At 40.8% G+C, this 22,550-nt stretch overlaps 1 protein-coding gene across 6 annotated transcripts in view; it reads right to left on the bottom strand.

Annotated features, from left to right (window-relative positions):
* The window catches only part of MED12L (mediator complex subunit 12L), a 201,831-nt gene that overhangs the window by 162,957 nt on the left and 16,324 nt on the right, over positions 1-22,550 (bottom strand). For 5 of the 6 annotated variants that reach the window (XM_077348672.1, XM_077348671.1, XM_077348670.1 and 2 more), the window contains exons 2-10: positions 16,850-16,954; positions 15,536-15,727; positions 12,704-12,863; positions 10,660-10,829; positions 9,321-9,431; positions 8,507-8,776; positions 7,572-7,721; positions 7,009-7,108; positions 6,053-6,189 (exon numbers count right to left, since the gene is read on the bottom strand). In XM_077348672.1, coding sequence (XP_077204787.1) covers positions 6,053-6,189; positions 7,009-7,108; positions 7,572-7,721; positions 8,507-8,776; positions 9,321-9,431; positions 10,660-10,829; positions 12,704-12,863; positions 15,536-15,727; positions 16,850-16,954 — 1,395 coding nt within the window. Of the gene's footprint in view, positions 1-6,052; positions 6,190-7,008; positions 7,109-7,571; positions 7,722-8,506; positions 8,777-9,320; positions 9,432-10,659; positions 10,830-12,703; positions 12,864-15,535; positions 15,728-16,849; positions 16,955-22,550 lie in introns of those variants that run through there. The other variant, XM_077348674.1, reaches the window with a different exon arrangement.

The following is a 22,550-nucleotide window of genomic DNA, read 5'->3' on the forward strand; positions in this document are numbered from 1 at the left end:
TATTGGACTGGAAGTTCCATATAAGGCAGTTTCTAAGGTCAAAGGGAAGAAGTGAAAATCCCAGGCTTACAAGATGCACAGGTGTGGATATAGGTACTTGTATCCAAAAACTACACCCTAGGAACACTATTTTGCAAAAGAATTATTTTGCAAAATAGTGTTCCTAGGGTGTAGTTTTTGGATGCAAGTACCTATATCCACACATTCCTCAATACTGGACCAAGTCTCTTTGTAACAAAAACCTCCTGTGAAGAGCAGCTGTTTGCATATCTCCCTGCAAATGACTGGAGAGAGAGAATCTAAGATTTGAAAGTAAAAAACCAGAGGAAGAGAAATCTGGGCAAGAAAAGAAGTTGGCTTTGAGCAGCAGGATGGAATGGAGATGTTGAGTGCATAAGGACAGACTGGAGCTTCCCATCAGTTGGGGATGGGCCAAAGCAGAGTATTTAATTTTCAAGTTATTTATTCTAAAGACTTCACTGGAAGACTTCAAGGGCTTATTCTACTAAAGCACAGCAGGGGAAGGGGGAAAGTTGATCTGTTATTTGTTGAGAGGGTTTTTACCCAAGAGAATAAAATTGCTTTATTAAAGTTTTCAACTTACTCTCCCACAATACAAAACAGAACACTATATCCATTAAGAAAACTTTGCAATACAGAAAGGGCAAAACCCAGCCAAACCAGAGTTAAGCCCAGGGCCTTTGTTCCAAGTCATAAATTCCCTGATGTTTGATTTGAGTATATTCTTGTTGCCATGACAGTTATTTGGTTTTGGTCCCAACACTTGAGAGTTCTCAGAACTCCTCTATTCATCTACAAAAAGCAACTATATTCAATCATCCAAGGAACTAAGATAACAATTTAAGGGTATAGCTACACCTTTCACACCAAACAGGTTACTGGTGTTAAATATATTATCAAAGGACTACAACTTCTCTCACTGTCTCAATAAAGCAATGAAGCTACCAATCCAACTGTTCAACTTCCTGTGCCATTTCTATCCCTCCTATAAATAAAAGCAAATATATTCAAAATCTTAAGAGACCGCAGAAATCAAAGACTAGCACACGAGACTGGTTTTGCAACCATACTATCTACCACAATATTGAACTAAAGTAGTTTGGATAATCTATGTTGCAGCTATGGCATCACACCAATAAAGAAATAAGAATAGCCATGCTAGATCAGACCAGTGGTCCAACTAGTCCAGCATCCTGTTTCGATAGTGGTCAGACACATTCATCATTCTTCCCCAGTGCTGGTATTCAGAGGGTTACTACCTCTGAACATGGAGGTTTCATTGAGTCTTTGTTGTTTGTGCTGATATATATCTTACATCCCACTAAGCTAGTGGTTGCAGCAGTAACACAGTGCTTGGAATAGGAGGGAATACGCTGTGGAACCCTTTTTGGAAGCAGAAGACCAACTTTTACCCCCTTTACACCTCCAGCCACTCTGTACATGGATGTGGTAATATGTTCCTACCAGCCTAGTTTTTGATGGTCCTTAACAAGGGGGCCTAGACCACCACCCTTTCTCTTTAGTTTCCTTTGTGCTGCCCCCATTATTGCATGAAGGGTGCTTCCCAGATGAGCAACAAAGTCTGAGATGCTATCCTCCAGCAGAATTTAAAGTAAAAAACGACATTAGAAGAAGAAGACTCAGAACAAAAAATAGCACAAGGAGTAAATAGCCATGATACAGGAAAGCAACTCTAAACCATGGAAAGCTAACAATATGAAATCAGACTAGAGTAATTAGGATTTGTCCAAAAACCAATGCAATGCAACAGGTACCTCTGTACAGCTGGCTCGTTTGCCCTGGAAAAGCTGGACATTGCTGCAATTGCGCTGTTATTTGTGACATGATTAGGAAAATAGTCTAAATTCTCCGGTTAGGGTTAGCTTAGTCACTGAACCTACAAACCACCCAACAGAACACATAACTAAGCTAACCCTAACCCTAATTTATGGAATTAGAAATCCCTATATTTTAAAAGATACAGTAATGTCAAAAAATACTTATATATCCCATAGTGTTTCCTAATCATGTTACAAAGTCTTCCTCACCCCTTACACAGCCACTTAACCTGCAAACAACCCATCCGTATCCATACATACCCAAGCTAACTCTAACCCGAGAATTTATGCTATTGTAAATTCCTCTATTTTTACATGTACAATAATGTCAAAAATACTTATACTTCACATGGCTTTTCCTAACCATGTCACAAATACTCCCTCTGATGTTACAAACCCCCAACAGAATAATAACTTGGCTAACCCTAACCCTAACCAGAGAATCTAGGCTAAGATAAATCCCTATCTATTTATATGTACAATAATGTAAAAAAAAAACTTTACATCCCATAGCCTTTCTTAACCATGTTACAAATTCTTCCCAATTTCACCAAATGCCCATGAGTTCTTGTATATATTATAGATAATTTCAAACACACACGAGCTGTGTCTTTTATTTCATTCTGTGGCTAAAGAACTGAAGAATAAAGTGCCATCTAGTGGTTCAACTACAATGCTTCAAAGGTTTCAGAAATTCAGTGACAGCCCACCTCAATGGACATTTACATCTGAGAGCCTGACACTTCTCAAAAATGTGAACATTATGGTGCACAGAGATATGAGACTAGCCATTTCTGTTTGGATTTATAAACTGAGCATTCAGCACTATGTTTTAACACAAGGCTAAATTAGAAATCAGAAAAGTAAACATTTTTGTTTTCATGTTCAATGGGATTCACACACTTTTTTCTTTGTACTCTTAATCACACAATAATAAACCTTGCAGACAAAGGGTATAGCAGAAGCTTTCAACTGAGACACACTTCCTGAGTGCATGGCAGAAGACTTCCTGACCCAAGCTCTCAGTCTCAACCACTACAGCTGCTTTCAGAAAGCACTAAGTTAGGTATGTCAAATTGTATGACGAATCAACAAGAGACCTGATTCAGAATTAGTCACTGGGATCGTGTGACTTCTCTCCAGATAATTTATTAATCTATTTTGAAGGAATGTTTGTTTCTCCTCTCTAACTAAAACAATGAAGCCCAATGACTTGGCAGTAGTACGTGTGACAAGGATCTGGGGCTCCTGAACATGAGTCAGCAGTGTGACTCAATGGCTGAAAAGGCAAACGGGATTTTGGGCTGTATTAAAAGTATAGTATCATATTGCTTCTTGGTCTTCTTCTCGCCAGGCTAAACAGACCAAGCACCCTCAACCTTTCCTCATACGACTTGATCTCCAAACCCCTCACAATCTTCATAGCCCTTGGAGACGCTCTGATTCCTCTACATCTTTCTTCAGTTGTGGTGTCCAAAACCGTTCAAAACTGTTTGGACACCACAACTGAAGAAAGATGCAGAGGAAGCAGAGCGTGTCCAGACACGGGCTATGAAGATTATGAGGGGGTTGGAGATCAAGTCATCTGAGGAAAGGTTGAGGGTGCTTGGTCTGTTTAGCCTGGAGAGAAGACTAAGAAGCGATATGATAACCATCCTGAAATACTTGAAGGGCTTCCATATAGAAGATGGGGCAGAATTGTTTTCTGTTGCCCCAGAGGGTCGGATCAGAACTTATGGGTTGAAATTAAGTCAAAAGGGTTTTCAGATAAACATCCGCAAAAAGTTCCTAACAGATTGGTTCCTCAGTGGAACAGGCTTCCCCAGTAGGTGATGGATTCTCCTTCTTTGGAAGTTTTTAAGCAGTGGCCACGTAGTCATCTGACAGAAATGCTGATTTTGTGAACTTAGGCAGATTATAGGGAGGGGCAGGAAGGGATGTGTCAGTATTTGTCTCTTGTGGCCCTTCCTTGCATTGCATACCCACTGTGGGACGATAGGTGAATTTCCTCCAGGCCAGGCTGGATTCTGGAGATTTGGGGGGGGGGATCACTTGGCCATGAAATTGGGGTCACTTGTGGGTGGGCAGGTAGTTGTGAGTTCCTGCATTGTGCAAGGGGTTGGACTAGATGACCCTGGAGATCCTATGATCCTATGAATCTAAATTCCTCAGTTATCAGCTGTGGAACAATTTCTTCCAGACATTCTAAATCTGACAGTCCCTCTACAGCCGAGAAGAACAAAAGCAACATTTGGTCGCTGGAGTCAACATAAGCAGAAACACAAATATAGCATATGTACCATCCGCTGCCAGCTGAATGAATGCATTAAATATACAAATTTTTCAGTAACTTTCACAATTCAGGCATGTTTTAAGACCGCATTTGTAGAAGACCAGCAGCTGAGGAGAACATGAAGTGGAAACCAATGATTTTATATCTTCATCAGCGTATCAGCAGACTAGAACTACACAGTATAACTCCTGCAACAGAGACAAAGATGTTACTGGCCCTTTAAGACCCTCAAGGACAAAAGGAGGAAATATAGTGAATAAGGATGCCAGTCCCTAGGTGGAGCCTGGGGATGCCCATCTCCAGACTAAAGAGAAAGATGTCTGCTTTGGAGAGTGGACTCCGTAGCATTATACTCCACTGGGGTGCCCTTCCACCCCAAATCCTACCTGCACCTGGTTCCACCCTGCAAAGTCTCCAGGCCTTTCCCAACCCAGAGCTGGCAATTCTAACAGTGCAGGAGCAGATGCCGAATGGAATATGGCTATTCGAGGCTGACGAAGTGAATTTAAGCAACACACACATGCCCAACATGCACTGAGCAATTTGATTCTGACATTCAAACATAAAACAATACAAGCCTCTGTAGCTTGCAGTTCTCTCAAGTACTGAAGTTTAAAACCAATGATGATGACGTTTTCATGGACTATGGGACAGATCAAGCCATACCACACGGAAAGTTTGAAAAACCGTCTACCCTAAGGTAGAAACTGAATGACATTCTCTGAAACTCCTTTGAAGATCTGCAGTGCCTGTTCCCCCACTGCTGTTCAATAAAAACATCAATACAACATAATGCTCAGTAAACAGAGGGAGAAGAGCCACCGGTTTAAACCTATTCCTAATTTTTACATACACAAAGTGTGCAGCTCTGTGTACATTGAATCTAAGCCCGAAAAACAGGTCCAAGGAAATGGTTTTACGCCCCACTAGCATTCCCTGCTGCCTATTTAGAAAAATCATGAAAGTGTTGATTGGCAATCAAGCTATTCAGAGTGCAGCATTTTAGCATAATTGAGACCTTTTATTCTGATTAAAGTCTGAATCAGATGCATAACCCTTATAAAATTATTTTTAAGAGACAGAGTCGACAGGTTGTAACAGCAGCAACCGCTAACATTTTAACATCAACAAATGATTTTTTTCAGATGCAGTCAGAAAGTTAACTGCTTTTATTCACAGCATAGGAAATACTGTAAATTTTATTATTTAAACTTCAAATGACTAAACCCCCAGAAACATTAAGTCTAAGGTGCAAAACTTTGCCATTCAAATGTAACAACATGAGAAGGAAAAGAATGTTATATGTAATAAATATTGTGTTGGTTAAAACTATTGGATTTTTAACATTTTGGTTCTTCAGGGATTATCAATTTTTTTTTCTGTCTAGCACTTGATCTCAGGCAGAACTCAGCCCTAGACCTAATGCTGTCAACCTCCACAAGGGGCCTGGATTTCACCCAGATGACAAATAATCTACCAGCTACAGAAATCGGTTCCCCCATAGAAGATGGCAGCTTTGGAACAGGGATTCTATACCACCCCATCTCTACTGAGCTCCTTCTCCACCAGTTCCTCCTCTAATCCAGAATTGGCAACACTCCCTAGAATCTGATCCAGATGTCAGGGAAATTATAAGTAGTAAAGATAATCATAGTTTTACAGCAGTCTACTTTTCTACAACCATACTCTCACTCCTGAGAAAAGAAAGCCCAGATCATAAAGTGGCTCCTAAACCAGCAAAAATCATGGTCCATTAAAAATGAAAAACATTTCAAAAACAATTATTACAACATCAGTGGGAATTTGCACACTATTATGGTGCTTCAAACTTTGATCAAATAAATAACAGAAGGAAAATATTTTTGCTGTTCTAAAATACAAATGGGGAAAATAAAATTACCTCCTGATTATCCTTATTCTGGTTTGGCCAGAAAATCTTGTGATAAAGAGTTTCCATTGAGTTGCTGGAATCTGATCGATCAAAGCAATGTCTATCCAAAACCTCCAAGGTGTGCAAAACACGGCTGATAGTAACCCCTAGTAAAAAGAGAAGCAGCAAAGAAATAACTGCACATACAGCCTGACAACTGAGAAGAATCTCATGAAGAGCTGTTGACTACTTTTCTCAAGGAAATCACAACAACAACAATAACAACAAAAATCATCTTCCAGATGAAATGAGGTTTGATTCAGGAAGATCTGTACTTTGGAAAATTAATGGTCTCTTCTCTGCTATTGGACCCAAATTCTGCTCTACTACTACCGGCTAAAGCAGCTACCTACCAGAAGCATAAAATCGAGTTTCTATGACTATAAAGTAATAGTAATATTAATTGTGCAATAATGCTTGTGCTAAGGAAGAGTGTCAACTTCTCTGGACCTGATGATCCTTTCTCCCAGGTCCTGCTTTTGGTCCTTATACCTTCACCGGTTTTAAATCTGCTCATTCTCATGTTCAATCAGTCTTCAATATTCTACCCAAGACACTCTACCTTCATTCTACGTTTACCTTATTCTTTCCCTCACCTGTTTCTTTTCTTATGATATATCAATGGGGAAAAAATCATTGCTCCTTATACAATTTTATAATTCACAAGGCTACCGCTTTCTCATATCAACATTTATAACACACCCGTATTCCTTTCAAGAAGTTTTGTCACTGGAGTGTTAGTGGTGATTACCATGCCAACTCACACTGGGCCATCAATCCAAAAAATAAAATTTCTTACCCATTTATAAAAGGTAACAATAATGACTTTCAGGAAGGTCCAGGTCATATAAAGGCTAACAAGGCTGACACTTCCTGCAATATTATTATTGCTGTTGTTATTGCTATGACGGCATTTAATCAGTTACCTGCAGTTGATTCTTGGCACTTGTCAAACGACCACCGCACTTCCACAGCATGTCCCCTTTGTTTTATCTGTTGCTCTACTTCATAAATTTTTGCCCGAACCTGAAAAGCAGGGCAAAACCATGTTCATATGAAGGCAGCACCCACCCCACCCCCAGGCTATAGCATTTATTTTTTCATGAAAACATTTTACCACACCTTTCCTCATGAGACTTATAATAGTTTTAATTTTTCACCTAATATCCTATATTCTGTCCAATGAGCTAGATTCATCATCTTAACTTGTAAAAACAATGTGCGTCCAGCACATTCACATGGTTAATTCTTTTTCATCTAGACATAGGGAGGCAAGAAGCTATGCAAGGCACTAAGTCCCCGGGAGTTCTTGGCTTCCAAGACTGCACCAGGCATAATCACAACATCACTGTCCTAAAAAAAATAGGCAAAGAGAATGGTATGTATTGACTTGGCTGTGTCAACTTGACATCTAAAGATCATCAGACCCAACTGTTGAACACATAACATGGAATATCTTGCTTAAATGGGAGACCAAAAAGAAACGTACTTGCTGATTGAATACAGAGTTTCCTCCTGGCATAGGCAAACTGGATGGAGCAACTTGAAGTAAATCCAAAGGAGAACCTGGATTAATACTTTTACTTTCATTTGTGGAATAATTCCACACCAAGGCACTTGGGCAACAAAGAGTTATTGTCTGTAACAGGAAATATTTAGAAAATTAATGGTATGCACCAATTTAAGACCATATCAATGTAACTATTTATATACATACGTAATGACAAATATACTTCAGTTACAGAATCACAATCCAGGCTGGTTTACCACACAAGTGGACACTTCCCGCTCCCGACTATCACCTACGAATCTACATGGCTGTTAACCCACATGCATCCTGCAACCCCAGGAATAAAACTTTCCCAGTGTTGGAAATGGCTGCTGGGAGAGTAGGGAGCCAGAAAGACATATGTCCATTAGCACTTTCCCCCAACATATCATGAGTTGCATACTGTTTAGACCCAGAACCCAAAATTTGTTTTCCTAAATCTTTAAACATAGTTGCTGCAGATGGGAAATTCACCACATAGTTACCAATCCCAGATGCAAATGCAATGCCTAGAGGTTCCCAGTAATCTTTACAACCATTGTGTAGAATTATTATTTCCATGATTGCAGGTAGTTGAGACACAGGAGGATTCCCTAAAGTCACCTAGTGACCTCACAGCTGAGATGAAATTTGAACCAGCTTGAACTTTTCACTCCTGCAGCTACCTCTTCTTCATGAAGGTAGGATTATTTCAGCTGCTTTGGATGCAGACTGCGACTGAGGGCAACCACCACCAAATAGTAGTTCTCCCGGCATATTTGAAATACTGAAAACCCATGCAACTCATTGCAGTTAGAATCACTAGTACTAAATGCATGCCCCTCATTTCCAGATTCATTCCTAGGACACCAGGAAGCATCAAAACAGCAACCTACCTGCAGCATACAACTGAGTCCATAAACAAGCGGACGATGTTGTGGGCAGGAAAGGGAATCTGAACAGGCCATCTGTGCAGGGCTCATCACAGGACCAGCTGCAGTTGGGCTTGGAGCTGCTAGTGGAGGATTATTTGGTCCAATAATCATATGAGGTGAATGGGCAGCTATGAGGTTAGGACTATCATTTATCAAGAGAGAGACACGTCTGGCACAGAAATATGCAAGGCGACGTGACAAGTAGGCCGACTGAACGAACTCCTCTGAATACTGAAAAACATATTTTAGGTAAGATTATTTTAAATATCATTCTGATGGAATATTAACATATACAATTCTCCTATACTGAGCTAGACTATTGGTGTACCTCTTCCTTCTGGGCTTCTAGAAAGTAGAACAATTTTTTTTCCAGCTTTAACATCTGCAGTTACTTCACCTGGAAACTGCAAGAACTTAACCCTGAACCTTCTGCATACAAAACAGTATCTCTCCACTGAACCGTGGCCCTGCTCCATTATGTGACAACTGCTGATATAATCATAGATTTTAACAATCACTGTTGCCATTGTAAGTAGTTAAATAATCAATTAACATCTCTAAAAATTTAGCCAATGTTAATTTTTTTCCCATATTAACTCAGTTAAGAGTAAGTAATGCTCTGTCATGCAGTACTCCAGAACAATTTGCCATTAGCACAATTTCTGGGGTTCTTAAAACTTAGAATTAGATAAATGTATGGTAAGTAAATTATCCAAGATCTAAGAAGCCATGTTTTGAACCAATTTCTAAATAGCAATTGCCCGATGCACTATACCTGCAACATTAGCGGCAGTAGGAGTTTCAGAAGTTCATCATCAGCTGGTCTTATTTTTTCCAAGACATCCAATATCCAAGTTAGATATTCATGTCTTTCAAGCATTCCTTCCTTAAGGAATATGAGGGATAATATGGTTAAAAGTAAAAACCGGTAAAAATAAAATATACACAATTCTATTTCATCCTAAGAGCATCTTGTGGCGCAGAGTGGTAAGGCAGCAGACATCCTAAAAGCTCTGAAAGCTCTGCCCACGAGGCTGGGAGTTCGATCCCAGCAGCCGGCTCAAGGTTCACCTAGTCTTCCATCCTTCCGAGGTCAGTAAAATGAGTACCCAGCTTGCTGGGGGGTAAACGGTAATGACTGGGGAAGGCACTGGCAAACCACCCCGTATTGAGTCTGCCATGAAAACACTACAGGGCGTCACCCCCAAGGCTCAGACATGACTCGGTGCTTGCACAGGGGATACCTTTACCTTTACCTTTTTATTTCATCCTACTATTATTGAGAACACTAACTAAAAAAAAAAAAGAAAGATGATGGAACTGATATGCCAGCCAATGAAAAGACATTCAACTAATGACGGCAGGGTTGTGCACTGGTAAAAAAAAGGTGTGATCAACTGACCATTCAAATAATAAATAATGAGTCTGTGATTTTAAAGTATTAATTTTATTAGGAAATGAATTTTTAATGATCAATAGTGCAACTACAGAATATTTCTTCTAGGTTTCAAGCCTACAAGAATTGTCATGGGACCTGTCTATATCTCTGTTCCAGCAAAGCATATGTAGGGAAGCAGAGACCATGTAGATGGGTGGTATATATTCATATAGGATGGAAGATTAATATGCAGTTGCTATTTCCTCAATTTCCAGATTCATGCTCTACTTGCAAAACAGGAACATGAAATACAGTGGACACAAATGTCGCTAGGGATATTCTTTATAGTATACAAAAGATTTAAAGGTTTCTAGAAACAGAATCATCCCTCATTGGTGAGAAGAAGAGGGCTTTTGTCACAGCTGATTTTATGAAAAGCATATCCAGTTTATTCACATCCAGTTGGCAACAACAAATCTTATAACCACAAAACTTCTACCCAAACGTAGGTAGACATTTTGCTGACATCTTGGTGAACTCCCACAATCCTATTCTGTGGCAGTCTTCAAATACCCCAAGACAGTCTAGCTTAGATTACTACTCGTTTTCTAAATAACAGCAAGAGATACACTGAGCAATAGCCCAGTGTTCAATATAAACTGGAAAAGGTGCAAGTTCTGTGTAACTACATGTTAACTGAGCACCCACGAAATCCCATTTCTTTAGAAAAAGTTACCTGGAACATATAAAATGCCAGCTTCTCGTTATATTCCCACTGCTTCAGGGCTTGTTCTACTTCAGGAGGCACTGCAACAGAGCTGCTAGCTTGGTTTGAGGTCACATGATAAAATTCTGCAATCTTTGCAAGCTGTTCTCGAAGGTACCTGGTCGCAATTTGAGTCCATTCTATGGAGATACAAATTAGTTGCCAGGATTTTCTCTTTCCATCAATAATTAGCATAATAACTCTCTACAAAAATACATTTTAAAGACAAACAGCAGGTGCGTAACACAATGTCTTCTGCAAAATGCTGCAATGCCTGCTGCCCTACAAGCACAGATATTAACCTTGGTCCAAGGATCATGCTTATGCTAAAAGGAATGAATAATTACATGGCAACCTTGAGAATAAAAATACATGCTAACAGAGAGAGCTGCCAATCATTTTCATGAAGGCTTCACCTACCAGACACAGCATTAATTCGGAGAAATTGTCAGTCAAGAAAAAAATAATGCATAATATTTTCAGTCTTTGAACATCGCCACAAGAGTCTTCTTATGTTCATTATTTTCCAGAGCACTACTTAAAAGTAATTAGTATTGGACCATCACAGCACAATCACAATGTCACAGTAGAGAGTTCAGGTTGGCACTTAAGCCTCACTCAAGTGGATCTGGGAGACAGGCCAGCACAGCACAGGTGTGATACAGAAGTAACCCAACCAATAAGATGCCAGCAAAAAGCCTGGAAGTGGGAAGCATTAGGGTCATGTCAGGGAAGAGCAGGACATATTCAGGATTCTAAGCTCTTTCAGCCTAAAGGCACTCACAGCCAGGATACCACTATCTGTCCCCCATTCCTGTAGAATCAGAACAGTCTAGTAGGAATTCTGGTAAAGGGTACTTTGTGGAAAGGGTTTGTGGAACACTGAATAAATAGTCATGGCTGCCAACAAGCACAGGATTAGACCTACTGACAATGCTTCTTTTCTAATGATTGTACTTTTCCTTCTTGGCTGTTCTCAGGCAGCCCATTAACAGAGGGAAAAGGCATGACCTGAGCCTCCAACACCTAACAGCTTTGGTGATTGTTGTATATCTAGTTCTTTAGCTCTCTTTCTCTGCCTTGGCATCACTGTCAAGAAGTACCCATTGTTAACATACAGTCATAGTAGAACAACAGATGGAGAGTCCCCAAAGGCAAGGGACCCAATCAGGTTGGATTATTCCACAGTTTATTCCTACCTTTCCCCCAGATGGACTCAACAATGCTTTTTCCTGGTGAACTGCTGGAGAGATGCCTTCCGGGAATACACAGATGCATCTGCTGTTATTGCTTGCCTCAATGTCTATGATTTAGTTGCCTTGCAAAAAATTCCATTTCTTTCTAGGGACATTATTCAACAATAGGATCAGAACTTTTGCCTAAGAGTGGCCACAGGGCTTCCACTACCTCCTCTACCAAATGAGCTGATGTGCTTTCTCATGTGTCCTTCCCTTGCATGCCTAGCTACAAAATGGAATTCAAACCCTGCCCCCACCAGCAGAGGTCAGAAACGCACAGCATTCTCACAGATCCTGCCGTACATGCCCTTGAGATAGTTGCTCCTATTTCTTCCCTTGTTCTGTTCTGGAATAACTGAAGATTAAGAAAGGCACTCGGGAATGTTAAACACTTCAGTGATTGCCACTCAGTTCCTAGCAAAATAATTAACATTCTAGTAAATGCGAACCTTCTTATAATCCAGAAAGAAGAAATATAAGGTATCTGAATTCTGAATTCGTAGAAGGGGCATGTCATTTTTTAGACATGCCCCTGGAGACATGTGGAATGGAGTAAAAGGTAGTACAGTCCCTTAGATATGACTTTCTCCCTTTGGCCTATTAACATGGAGAACTTTAAAAAAATGTAACACCTGGGTTGTTTTTAATTGCAAAAATACACGTATAAAACAGACAACACAAATATTTCCATAGGCTGGTATCTCTAATGCTCTAATGAATGCACAGAAGTCCTCTAATACAAAAAGGCATTACAGTTCCTGATCACTGTATTTTACCAAGGTTTGGATCAGCCGCCTGACGTTTCTTGATTTTAGCTTCAGAAATTGCAGAGTAGTAGGCACAGGTCATCTTGATCATCCATGCTGCTCTCAGCAGCGGCACAGAGTACTTCGTTAAATATGCAAAGACATCTTCCTTTTTACTAAGAATGGGGACCTGGGTGGGAGAAGGGGAAGGAATTAACAATATTACTTAATACCTTAAAGATGTAGATTAATGAACCTTAATACTAAAGCACTGACCAACAGAAAACCATTTCACAAAACATCAAAAGGACTAAAACACTAGAGTGAAGAAGACAAAGAGTAATGGAATGGTAGCACAGCTGGAAATTCCAACTCTGATTTACTGCTGTCCTTCCCCATCTCTCTTCCCTTCATTGCCACTCTGGCAATTAATACAAACAGCAAAGCTTCTGTCGTTTCCTTACATGGGTTCAACTTTATGTCATACAAAATTTGCCCTGCCTCTTTGAATTTTGATCTGCCATGCAGAGGTAAAGTCAATAGTAGCCCATAGCTACAGTTTATTCGTTTACTTATTAGCTTTTTCCAGAAAGGTGTAGAGCAGGGGTGGCCAAACTGTAGCTCTCCAGATGTTCATGGACTACGATTCCCATGAGCCCCAGCCAATTGGCCATGCTGGCAGAGGCTCACAGTAATTGCAATCCATGAACAATTAGAGAGCCACAGTTTGGCCATCCCTGGTGTAGTGGTTAAGAGAGGTAGATTCTAATATGGAGAACTGGGTTTGATACCCCACTCTTCCACATAAAGCCAGCTTGGGCCAGTCACAGTTCTCTCAGAACTCTCTTAGTCCCACCTACCTGTCTGTTGTGGGGAGAGGAAGGGAAGGCCATTGTAAGCCAATTCAAGGGTATAAAAACCAACTCTTCTTCCTCTCCTAATACAATTAAACCCATGCTAGAAAGACATTCATAATATATTGCTTTCAAATGAAAGAAACACACACACAAAAAACCCAGTTTGTGTCCTCTGGGGTAAGATGTGGTGATCATGTGACACATGCCTTACAACTTCCTGCTGTAATTAATGGTAGGCATATACAGTATGCCTTTGAAGTATCTTTTCTCGCAGTTTAAATAAAGCGTGAATCATACCAATGCCAGTATGGTTGGCTTCCCTACACCCACCCCAAACCCACTGTCATGTAAGATACATGCAAAAGATATTGTTTCTTTTATGATACGAACAGAAATAAGCAATGTCCAATGCACAAGTTTTAAGCAGCGACAACATTTTGGAAAAGCAGATAGGCCAACAGAAGACATACAGAAACCCAATGCTTGGTCCCCTGCATATTTCCTATTCATGTTAAAAGCACCCTTCACTGGATGGTACCAAACACAGAATAATTTTACGTGATCAAAATAAAAGTGGTAGACAGCCCTAGGTATCATGTTACACCTGCATTCTTATCTAAGCAGAACGGAGGGTTTTACAAATTAACAGAAAAATCACTGCTCTTACTTTCTAGTGAAATTACAATTTTCCCCAAAAATTTCCTTATGGCTTTCCTTAGCCATTCATACACAAACATTTTAGGACTCTGTTTTTTATCCAATATTCTTTCCCAATACCTTAGCAACTACTGTGGATTTCTAGATCAGAAAGAAATTATTTTGGAAAGACAAGTCCCAGAAATACTATGGTGCATTCAAAAGCAACAGAGGGGTCTGCTGCTCTTGAATTCCTGGAAGAGGTGGGTTTTATACCTTGCTTTTCACTACCTGATGGAGTCCCAAAGCACCTTACAAACACCTTTCCCTTCCTCTCCCCACAAGAGATATCCTGTGAGATTGGTGGGACTGACAGAGCTCTAAAAGAACTGCTCTGCAAGAACAGCTCTGAGAGAATTGCGACAAGCCCAAGGTCACCCAGCTGGCTGCATGTGGAATAGTGGAGAATCAAACCTGGTTCTCCATGTTAAGAGTCTGCTGCTCTTAACCACTACACAAACTAGCTCTCTAGGGAACCTGCTGATGCAGACAAACCTAAGCAAGGGCTTAGAAGAAAGAACACAGAGATGAAGAGGATTTAGAAGAACAGTAAGGATGTAATTTCATCAAAACTAAGTGTGTGTAAAAGAGAATGGAGTTAAAAGAGTATTAATCAGCTAAACACTGCTTAGAGGCTTCAAAGGAAAAGGAAAGTAAAAATCCACACCAATTTAAGATTTAATCCATGCTAATTACAAGGTATCATTTTAAACTGAGTATGTATCATTCAGAACCTATCTATATCAAGCACCAAATCAATATACAGTCTGCTTCTCTGATCCAGCTTGCTGCTGCCATCACTTTCCACTTGTATAAAGATTCCTGTTTTATTGTTGGGGTCCATTCATGCTACATGTGCATAGAGCTGATCCTAAGTAGAGTTGCCAGGTCCCTGCAGACAATCAGTGGGAATTGGGGGTGGGACTTTCTGGCAACTAGATCTAGGCTGGTGCTGGAAGGGACAGAGTGACATTACCCCTGGCATGCACCAGAAGAGGCATCACTGCATTTCATCACCTGCAATGCAGAGGGCTCTAGTATTTGGGTTAAAACACCATAAGCGACACCAGTACATGGCTGGTGACACTGGCCTAAACCTCTCTTTGCAGCCAGCAAATCTCCCAGTGGGGCTAGCAATCCTGTTGACTACACAGTCAACTCATATAGGAGTTCAATTTCTTCTACAGAGGATTCTTGTGTGTGCATATTCTATTACCAAAGGGTATATAACTGGCACCCCCCCACTTTTAAATGAATTCATTGCCTTCCAAACCCAAACTGTGAAATTTTCAAAATACTAATTTTGTACCTTCTTTGCAAGAATAGTCAGTGGTTTATTTCCTGCTAAATCGGCAAACCAATTGTGAATTGCACTCTGGGAGCGAGCAGTCACTAGCCAGTAGTTGTCTTTGGCATTTACTTGCGGCTTCTTCTTTCCCGTGTCTTGGAAGGTATTAAGTTTTAACTTCTCTGCTAATATGCTGCTAAAATAAGCACCAATCTGATTGGAGGAGGAAAAAAAACAACAAAGTAAGTATCCGCTACCCGCTGGCACGAACAGTATCCCCATTTGAAGAGGTCTAAGCATCACTTAGGTTTAGGCTATTCATTTAATAAGATTATACTCTAATTCCCTGATGTGGTAGTCAGAGATCTTTGTGTGCGAAGTGCTTAAGTAGTACCCCATTACCTTTGAGAAGAAGGAGGAGTTTCAAGCCTATAAAATGAAAGCAGTCGGTCAACTAATCAACTAAGAATGTATAAAATGCCATTCACATTAAGGAGAAAAATGCACATGGCAACCGTATTAGACATGCGGCATTTAAGGTCGTCTATGGAATCGTCCTAATCAGTTTAGGCTCCTGTCCAGCAAAAGTCTTTAACCTCAAGCATGTGGCAACAGGCTTCACTCAAGATTTAAATCTTTTGCTGAGTTAGGCTCATAATGAGCGTGCAGATGCTGTGCCATGAAATGAAGTCCTATCAACATACATGCTGGCTTCACACTGACAGGTGTAATCATGTCAACTTATAGAAAAATGATTAGCATTTTTAAAAATCAGTATCTTTTACTTCACCATTGGAATAAAGAATGGTAAATTATCAAGCGCCACAGACTTTATACTCAATGATTAAGAGACACATCTACCTAATTAAGTTCAGGGAGTCCTCATGCATGCATGTCTCCTCCTCCTCCACATGCATCAGGCCTTGCTGGTCTCATGTTATTCAACTGAGTTTCTTCCAGGAAATTGTTCTTAGGATAGCATCTTTAATGTTTTGGCACCAAACCACAACTATTTATTTCATCTGAATTACAAACAATGATTTGTTCTGTTGCCTCCAAGACAGAAATAAACCATGGTTTGGATTCCTTGTTTGTGTTTCCAGTGTGTTTGGGAAGAGGGAGGGACTAGGGTTTGCCATCTAAACATTTAATTTCCTAGCTGTGCATCAAGAGAAGAGGGCAGTGCTTAGGAAAATTTCCCCAGGTTTTTTTTCAATAATTACAAATCATGGCTCACCGTCCCATGTGAATCATGCCTACAAAAGGATGTGCCTTGAAACAGTATCCCTTTAAAGAAAATGTTTTTGGCAGGGACTTCAGCAGCCCAGAGCTTACCTTTGAAGGGTTAATGACAATATTTCTAGCAGACCCATGCTCATCTCCAGAGAAGGCTGGCTGGTTCGTGAAACCCTGCTTTACATTCACAGCTGTAAGTTCATCCTGCAAAGAGAGTATTTTTCTTAAGTCACTTCTATTTTAGTCTTAAATTTTAATTACAGAGTTCAAAATCTTCTTAAGGAATTAGGATGCCTGGTGAATTGTGTATGCTGACATAATATCACACTACAATAATCATGCTTTCCTTGTATCTCTTGGGACTTGCGGCCTGTTTATTATGGATAGAATGTAATTCTATAAAGTTGCTCTCCCCAGCCTAAATTTTTCTTCGTAACGTTTAGCATGTGTGACCAAAGCACAGATTGCAATCTATATCTGGTTCTTTCACACTTAAGGTGGCTGGGCTCATAATGAGATTGTGGTCAACATGTCCTAGCCCCATAGCCTGTGAATCCTTTCTTACTGACACATCTATAAAGGAGTGTATCCTCATACGCTCCACCACACCTACTAATAGGGTTACAAGGTGGAAGCATCTGCTAAGGCCAGGGCAGCAGGGCTGACTGCCAGGGAAAGGATGAGCTCTTCTTAATACCCCCATCCTTTCACAACAGAGAGAGGGAGGAAAGGACTCTAAACTCTTCCAATCACCTCATTTCCTGATTTACTCCATGTGAACAATTGAGAGGTTGAAATAAATTAGCTGAAGGTCTATCCCAAGGCAGCAATCCCTTGGCTCTATCAACCCACCTTTTTTTAAAACAAGAGGAAATCCAAAAGACAAAGACTCAAGGTAGACACCTGAAACAGCACCTTGGTATTGACCACATTTATTAATAGAGTTTAGGAATAAGAGATGCTTTAATACAACTGAAATTTACAGATGAAGACAAATTCCTTAAGTTTCAAATAAGCAGTAATGCACAATTCTGCCAGCAGAGCATTTTTAAAGCAATAGTTGTGCATCCAGATGCAGAGATGCGTACTGCATAATAATTCAGCACACTGGACCTATTAATTGTATTTTTAAACTTTCTTTTGTTGAGGCAGTGATTTTCTCTTGGATGGTGGTCCTTCTGACTGGTCACTATGCAAATGATAATAATATCATAACAATTTTATTCTTGTAGCCCACCCTTCCCTACAGACTTAGAGTGGGTAACAGCAAAATCAAACAAAACAACAATCAATACATTATAGCAATAAAACATTAATTGTTTAATGAATTAGGTTTTAAAAATTAACAAATTAGGATTAAAAGCTGTCTCTTCATGGTTAAAAACTTCAGGGGCGCGTGGTCAGCACCTGAGTTGATGTCTTCAGGTGGTTTCCAGGTAGGGAGGCCAGTGCTCTGGTGGTATTAGTTTCTTGGTTTCAACCATAGGCCTGGTCTTACAGGCCCTTCAGAAATGTTTAGCATCCCACCTGACTAAACTGGACAGGGTGTTTGGACCATGGCCAAAAAGACTCTGGTTCTAGTTGAGGCTAGTTTTATTTCTTTGGGGCCGGAGACCCTGAGCAACTTCTGATTCTGGGACCTTAATGCTATCAAGTTGTAAGTTACCAGCATTATCTGTTTGATTAATGAGTGATTACCAAATCTATGAACACTGAATTAGAAACATTTTATTACAGCCCACTCCCAGTCGGGATTTGTTGTTGTTAGGTGCGAAGTCGTGTCCGACCCATCGCGACCCCATGGACAATGATCCTCCAGGCCTTCCTGTCCTCTACCATTCCCTGGAGTCCATTTAAGTTTGCACCGACTGCTTCAGTGACTCCATCCAGCCACCTCATTCTCTGTCGTCCCCTTCTTCTTTTGCCCTCGATCGCTCCCAGCATTAGGCTCTTCTCCAGGGAGTCCTTCCTTCTCATGAGGTGGCCAAAGTATTTGAGTTTCATCTTCAGGATCTGGCCTTCTAAAGAGCAGTCAGGGCTGATCTCCTCTAGGACTGACCGGTTTGTTCCCCTTGCAGTCCAAGGGACTCGCAAGAGTCTTCTCCAGCACCAGAGTTCAAAAGCCTCAATTCTTTGACGCTCGGCCTTCCTTATGGTCCAACTTTCGCAGCCATACATTGCAACTGGGAAGACCATAGCCTTGACTAAACGCACTTTTGTTGGCAGGGTGATGTCTCTGCTTTTTAGGATGCTGTCTAGATTTGCCATAGCTTTCCTCCCCAGGAGCAAGCGTCTTTTAATTTCTTTGCTGCAGTCCCCATCTGCAGTGATCTTGGAGCCCAGGAAAATAAAATCTGTCACTATCTCCATTTCTTCCCCTTCTATTTGCCAGGAATTGAGAGGGCCGGATGCCATGATCTTTGTTTTCTTGATGTTGAGTTTCAAGCCAACTTTTGCACTCTCCTCCTTCACCCGCATCAACAGGCTCTTTAGTTCCTCTTCACTTTCTGCCATTAGAGTGGTATCATCTGCATATCTGAGGTTGTTGATATTTCTCCCTGCAATCTTGATCCCAATTTGTGACTCCTCTAATCCCGCATTTCTCATTATGTGCTCTGCATACAAGTTAAATAGGCAAGGCGACAGTATACAGCCTTGCCGAACTCCTTTCTCAATTTTGAACCAGTCAGTGATTCCATGTTCAGTTCTCACTGTTGCTTCTTGACCTGCATATAAATTTCTCAAGAGACAAATAAGATGCTCTGGTATTCCCATCTCTTTAAGAACTTGCCACAATTTGTTGTGTTCCACACAATCAAAGGCTTTAGCATAGTCAATGAAGCAGAAGTAGACGTTCTTCTGGTACTCCCTAGCTTTCTCCATGATCCAGCGTATGTTGGCAATTTGATCTCTAGTTCCTCTGCCTCTTCGAAATCCTGCCTGTACTTCTGGAAGTTCTCGGTCCACATATTGCTGGAGCCTAGCTTGTAGGATTTTGAGCATAACTTTGCTAGCATGAGAAATTAGTGCAATGGTGCGGTAGTTTGAACATTCTTTGGCATTGCCCTTCTTTGGGATTGGAATGTAAACTGACCTTTTCCAATCCTGTGGCCATTGTTGAGTTTTCCAAATTTGCTGGCATATTGAGTGTAGCACTTTTACTGCATCGTCCTTTAAGATTTTGAATAGTTCAACTGGAATGCTGTCACCACCACTAGCTTTATTGTTGCTCAGACTTCCTAAGGCCCATTTGATTTCACATTCCAGGATGTCTGGCTCCAGGTCAGTAACTACCCCATTGTGGTCATCAGGGATGTTAAGCTCGCTCTTGTATAGTTCTTCTGTATAATTTTGCCACCTTTGTTTAATCTCTTCTGCTTCTGTGAGGTCCCTACCATTTTGGTCCCTTATCATACCCATCTTTGCATGAAACGTTCTCTTCATATCTCCAATTTTCTTGAAAAGATCTCTGGTCCTCCCGATTCTATTGTTTTCTTCTATCTGTTTGCACTGTTCATTTAAGAAGTCATTCTTATCTCTTCTAGCTTTTCTCTGGAATTCTGCATTCAGTTGGGTGTATCTTTCTCTTTCTCCCTTGCCTTTCACTTCCCTTCTCTCCTTAGCTATTTGTAAAGCTTCCTCAGACAGCCATTTTGATTTCTTGCATTTCTTTTTCTTTGGGATGGTTTTAGTTGCTACCTCTTGTACAATGTTGCGAACCTCCGTCCATAGTTCTTCAGGCACTCTGTCTATCAGATCTAATTCCTTAAATCTATTTGTCACCTCCACTGTGTATTCGTCGGGAATATGATTTAGTTCATACCTGAGTGGCCTAGTGCTTTTCCCTACTTTCTTCAATTTAAGCCTAAATTTTGCAACAAGAAGCTCATGATCTGAACCACAATCAGCTCCTGGTCTTGTTTTTATTGACTGGATAGAACTTTTCCATCTTTGGCTGCAGAGCACATAGTCAATCTGATTTCTGTGTTGACCGTCTGGTGATGTCCATGTGTAGAGTCGTCTCTTGGGTTGCTGGAAAAGAGTGTTTGCTATGACCATTGTATTCTCTTGACAAAATTCTACCAGCCTGTGCCCTGCTTCATTTTGTACTCCAAGGCCAAACTTGCCTGTTATCCCGGTTATCTTTTGGCTTCCTACTTTAGCATTCCAATCCCCCATGATGATAAGCACATCATTTTTGGGCGTTGCTTCTAGAAGGTGTTGTAGGGCTTCATAGAACTGATCAACTTCATCCTCTTCAGCAGCAGTGGTTGGGGCGTAGACCTGGATCACTGTGATGTTGAATGGTTTGCCTTGGATTCGAACTGAGATCATTCTGTCATTTTGGGGATTGTATCCCAAGACTGCTTTTCCTACTCTCTTATTGATTATGAAGGCTACTCCATTTCTTCTGCGAGATTCTTGTCCACAGTAGTATACCTGATGGTCATCTGAATTAAATTCACCCATTCCTGTCCATTTTAGTTCACTGATTCCTAAAATGTCGATGTTCAGTCTTGTCATTTCTTGTTTAACCACGTCCAGCTTGCCTTGATTCATGGATCTGACGTTCCAGGTTCCTATGGAATAAAAATCTTTACAGCATCGGACTGTCTTTTCGCCACCAGTTACTTCCACAACTGAGCGTCCTTTCGGCTTTGGCCCAGCCGCTTCATTCATTCTGGCGCTACTCGTACTAGCCGTCTGCTCATCCCCAGTAGCATATTGGACACCTTCCGACCTGAGGGGCTCATCTTCCAGCGTCATATCGTTATGCCTATTGGAACTGTCCATAGAGTTTTCATGGCAAAGATACTGGAGTGGTTTGCCATTTCCTTCTCCAGTGGATCACCTTTTGTCAGAGCTCTCAGCTATGACCTGTCCGTCTTGGGTGGCCCTGCACGGTATAGCTCATAGCTTCACTGAACTACGCAAGCCCCCTTGCCACAACAAGGCAGCGATCCTTGAAGGGGGTCAGTCGGGATGCCCCCCCCCCAAAAAAAACCCAGTGCTATTCTCTGTGTGAAGTAGGAAAGGAATTCTGTATATGGTCAACAAGCCAGGGCATAAATTCTTACATCCCACACTTCTTGCCTGATCCATCAACACTCCTGGAAACTCTGCTGCTCAAATTGAACATACAGGTCTGAAACTATTTTACTCTGGGGATGGCAAGGAGCTTGCCCTCTGAATATGCTAAGAGGGTCCAGACAGACTTCATTCAACTTGATATTGAATAAAGTTCCTGGAAGAAATATAGGAATAGATATATAAAATACATGACATGTAAATAATATCCATGACTTTTAAAAATGTAAAAAGAAATCGGGGTGCAGAGATCCCTGGGACAAATATAGCCAAGAAGCTTGAGGGAATCTATCTTTTGATATCAAACCAGAGATTCCTTATTACAGTAGATCTACTTGCAAGAGGAAGTAACCTTGCTGCCATCAGAATTCCAGAACATATCTATCAAAGGCTCCATACAACCAATAATAAGCAATAGTCTATGCCTCTAGGACAAATAACCCACCCTTTCAGATCTCCTACCCATGTAGACGCTGGAAACATAATCAAATGCCTGGCTGGTTTAAGTCCACCTAGTACTTTTTGAGTGTCACAAGGAAAACCTTCAATGTGAAAGTGCTGATTTACAACCTAAGAAACAAAATATGTTCTGTCATCCTGGCTTAAACCAAGTGTCTCCAGCATGACATCTGAGAGTACCTCTATCAACTCAAAAAGTGTGCTCATTGGGGAAATAGGCTGCCTGTAACCAAGTAGAAATCCCAGGGATGAA

This window comes from Paroedura picta, chromosome 8 (assembly GCF_049243985.1).
Source record: "Paroedura picta isolate Pp20150507F chromosome 8, Ppicta_v3.0, whole genome shotgun sequence".
Taxonomy (NCBI): Eukaryota; Metazoa; Chordata; class Lepidosauria; order Squamata; family Gekkonidae; genus Paroedura; species Paroedura picta.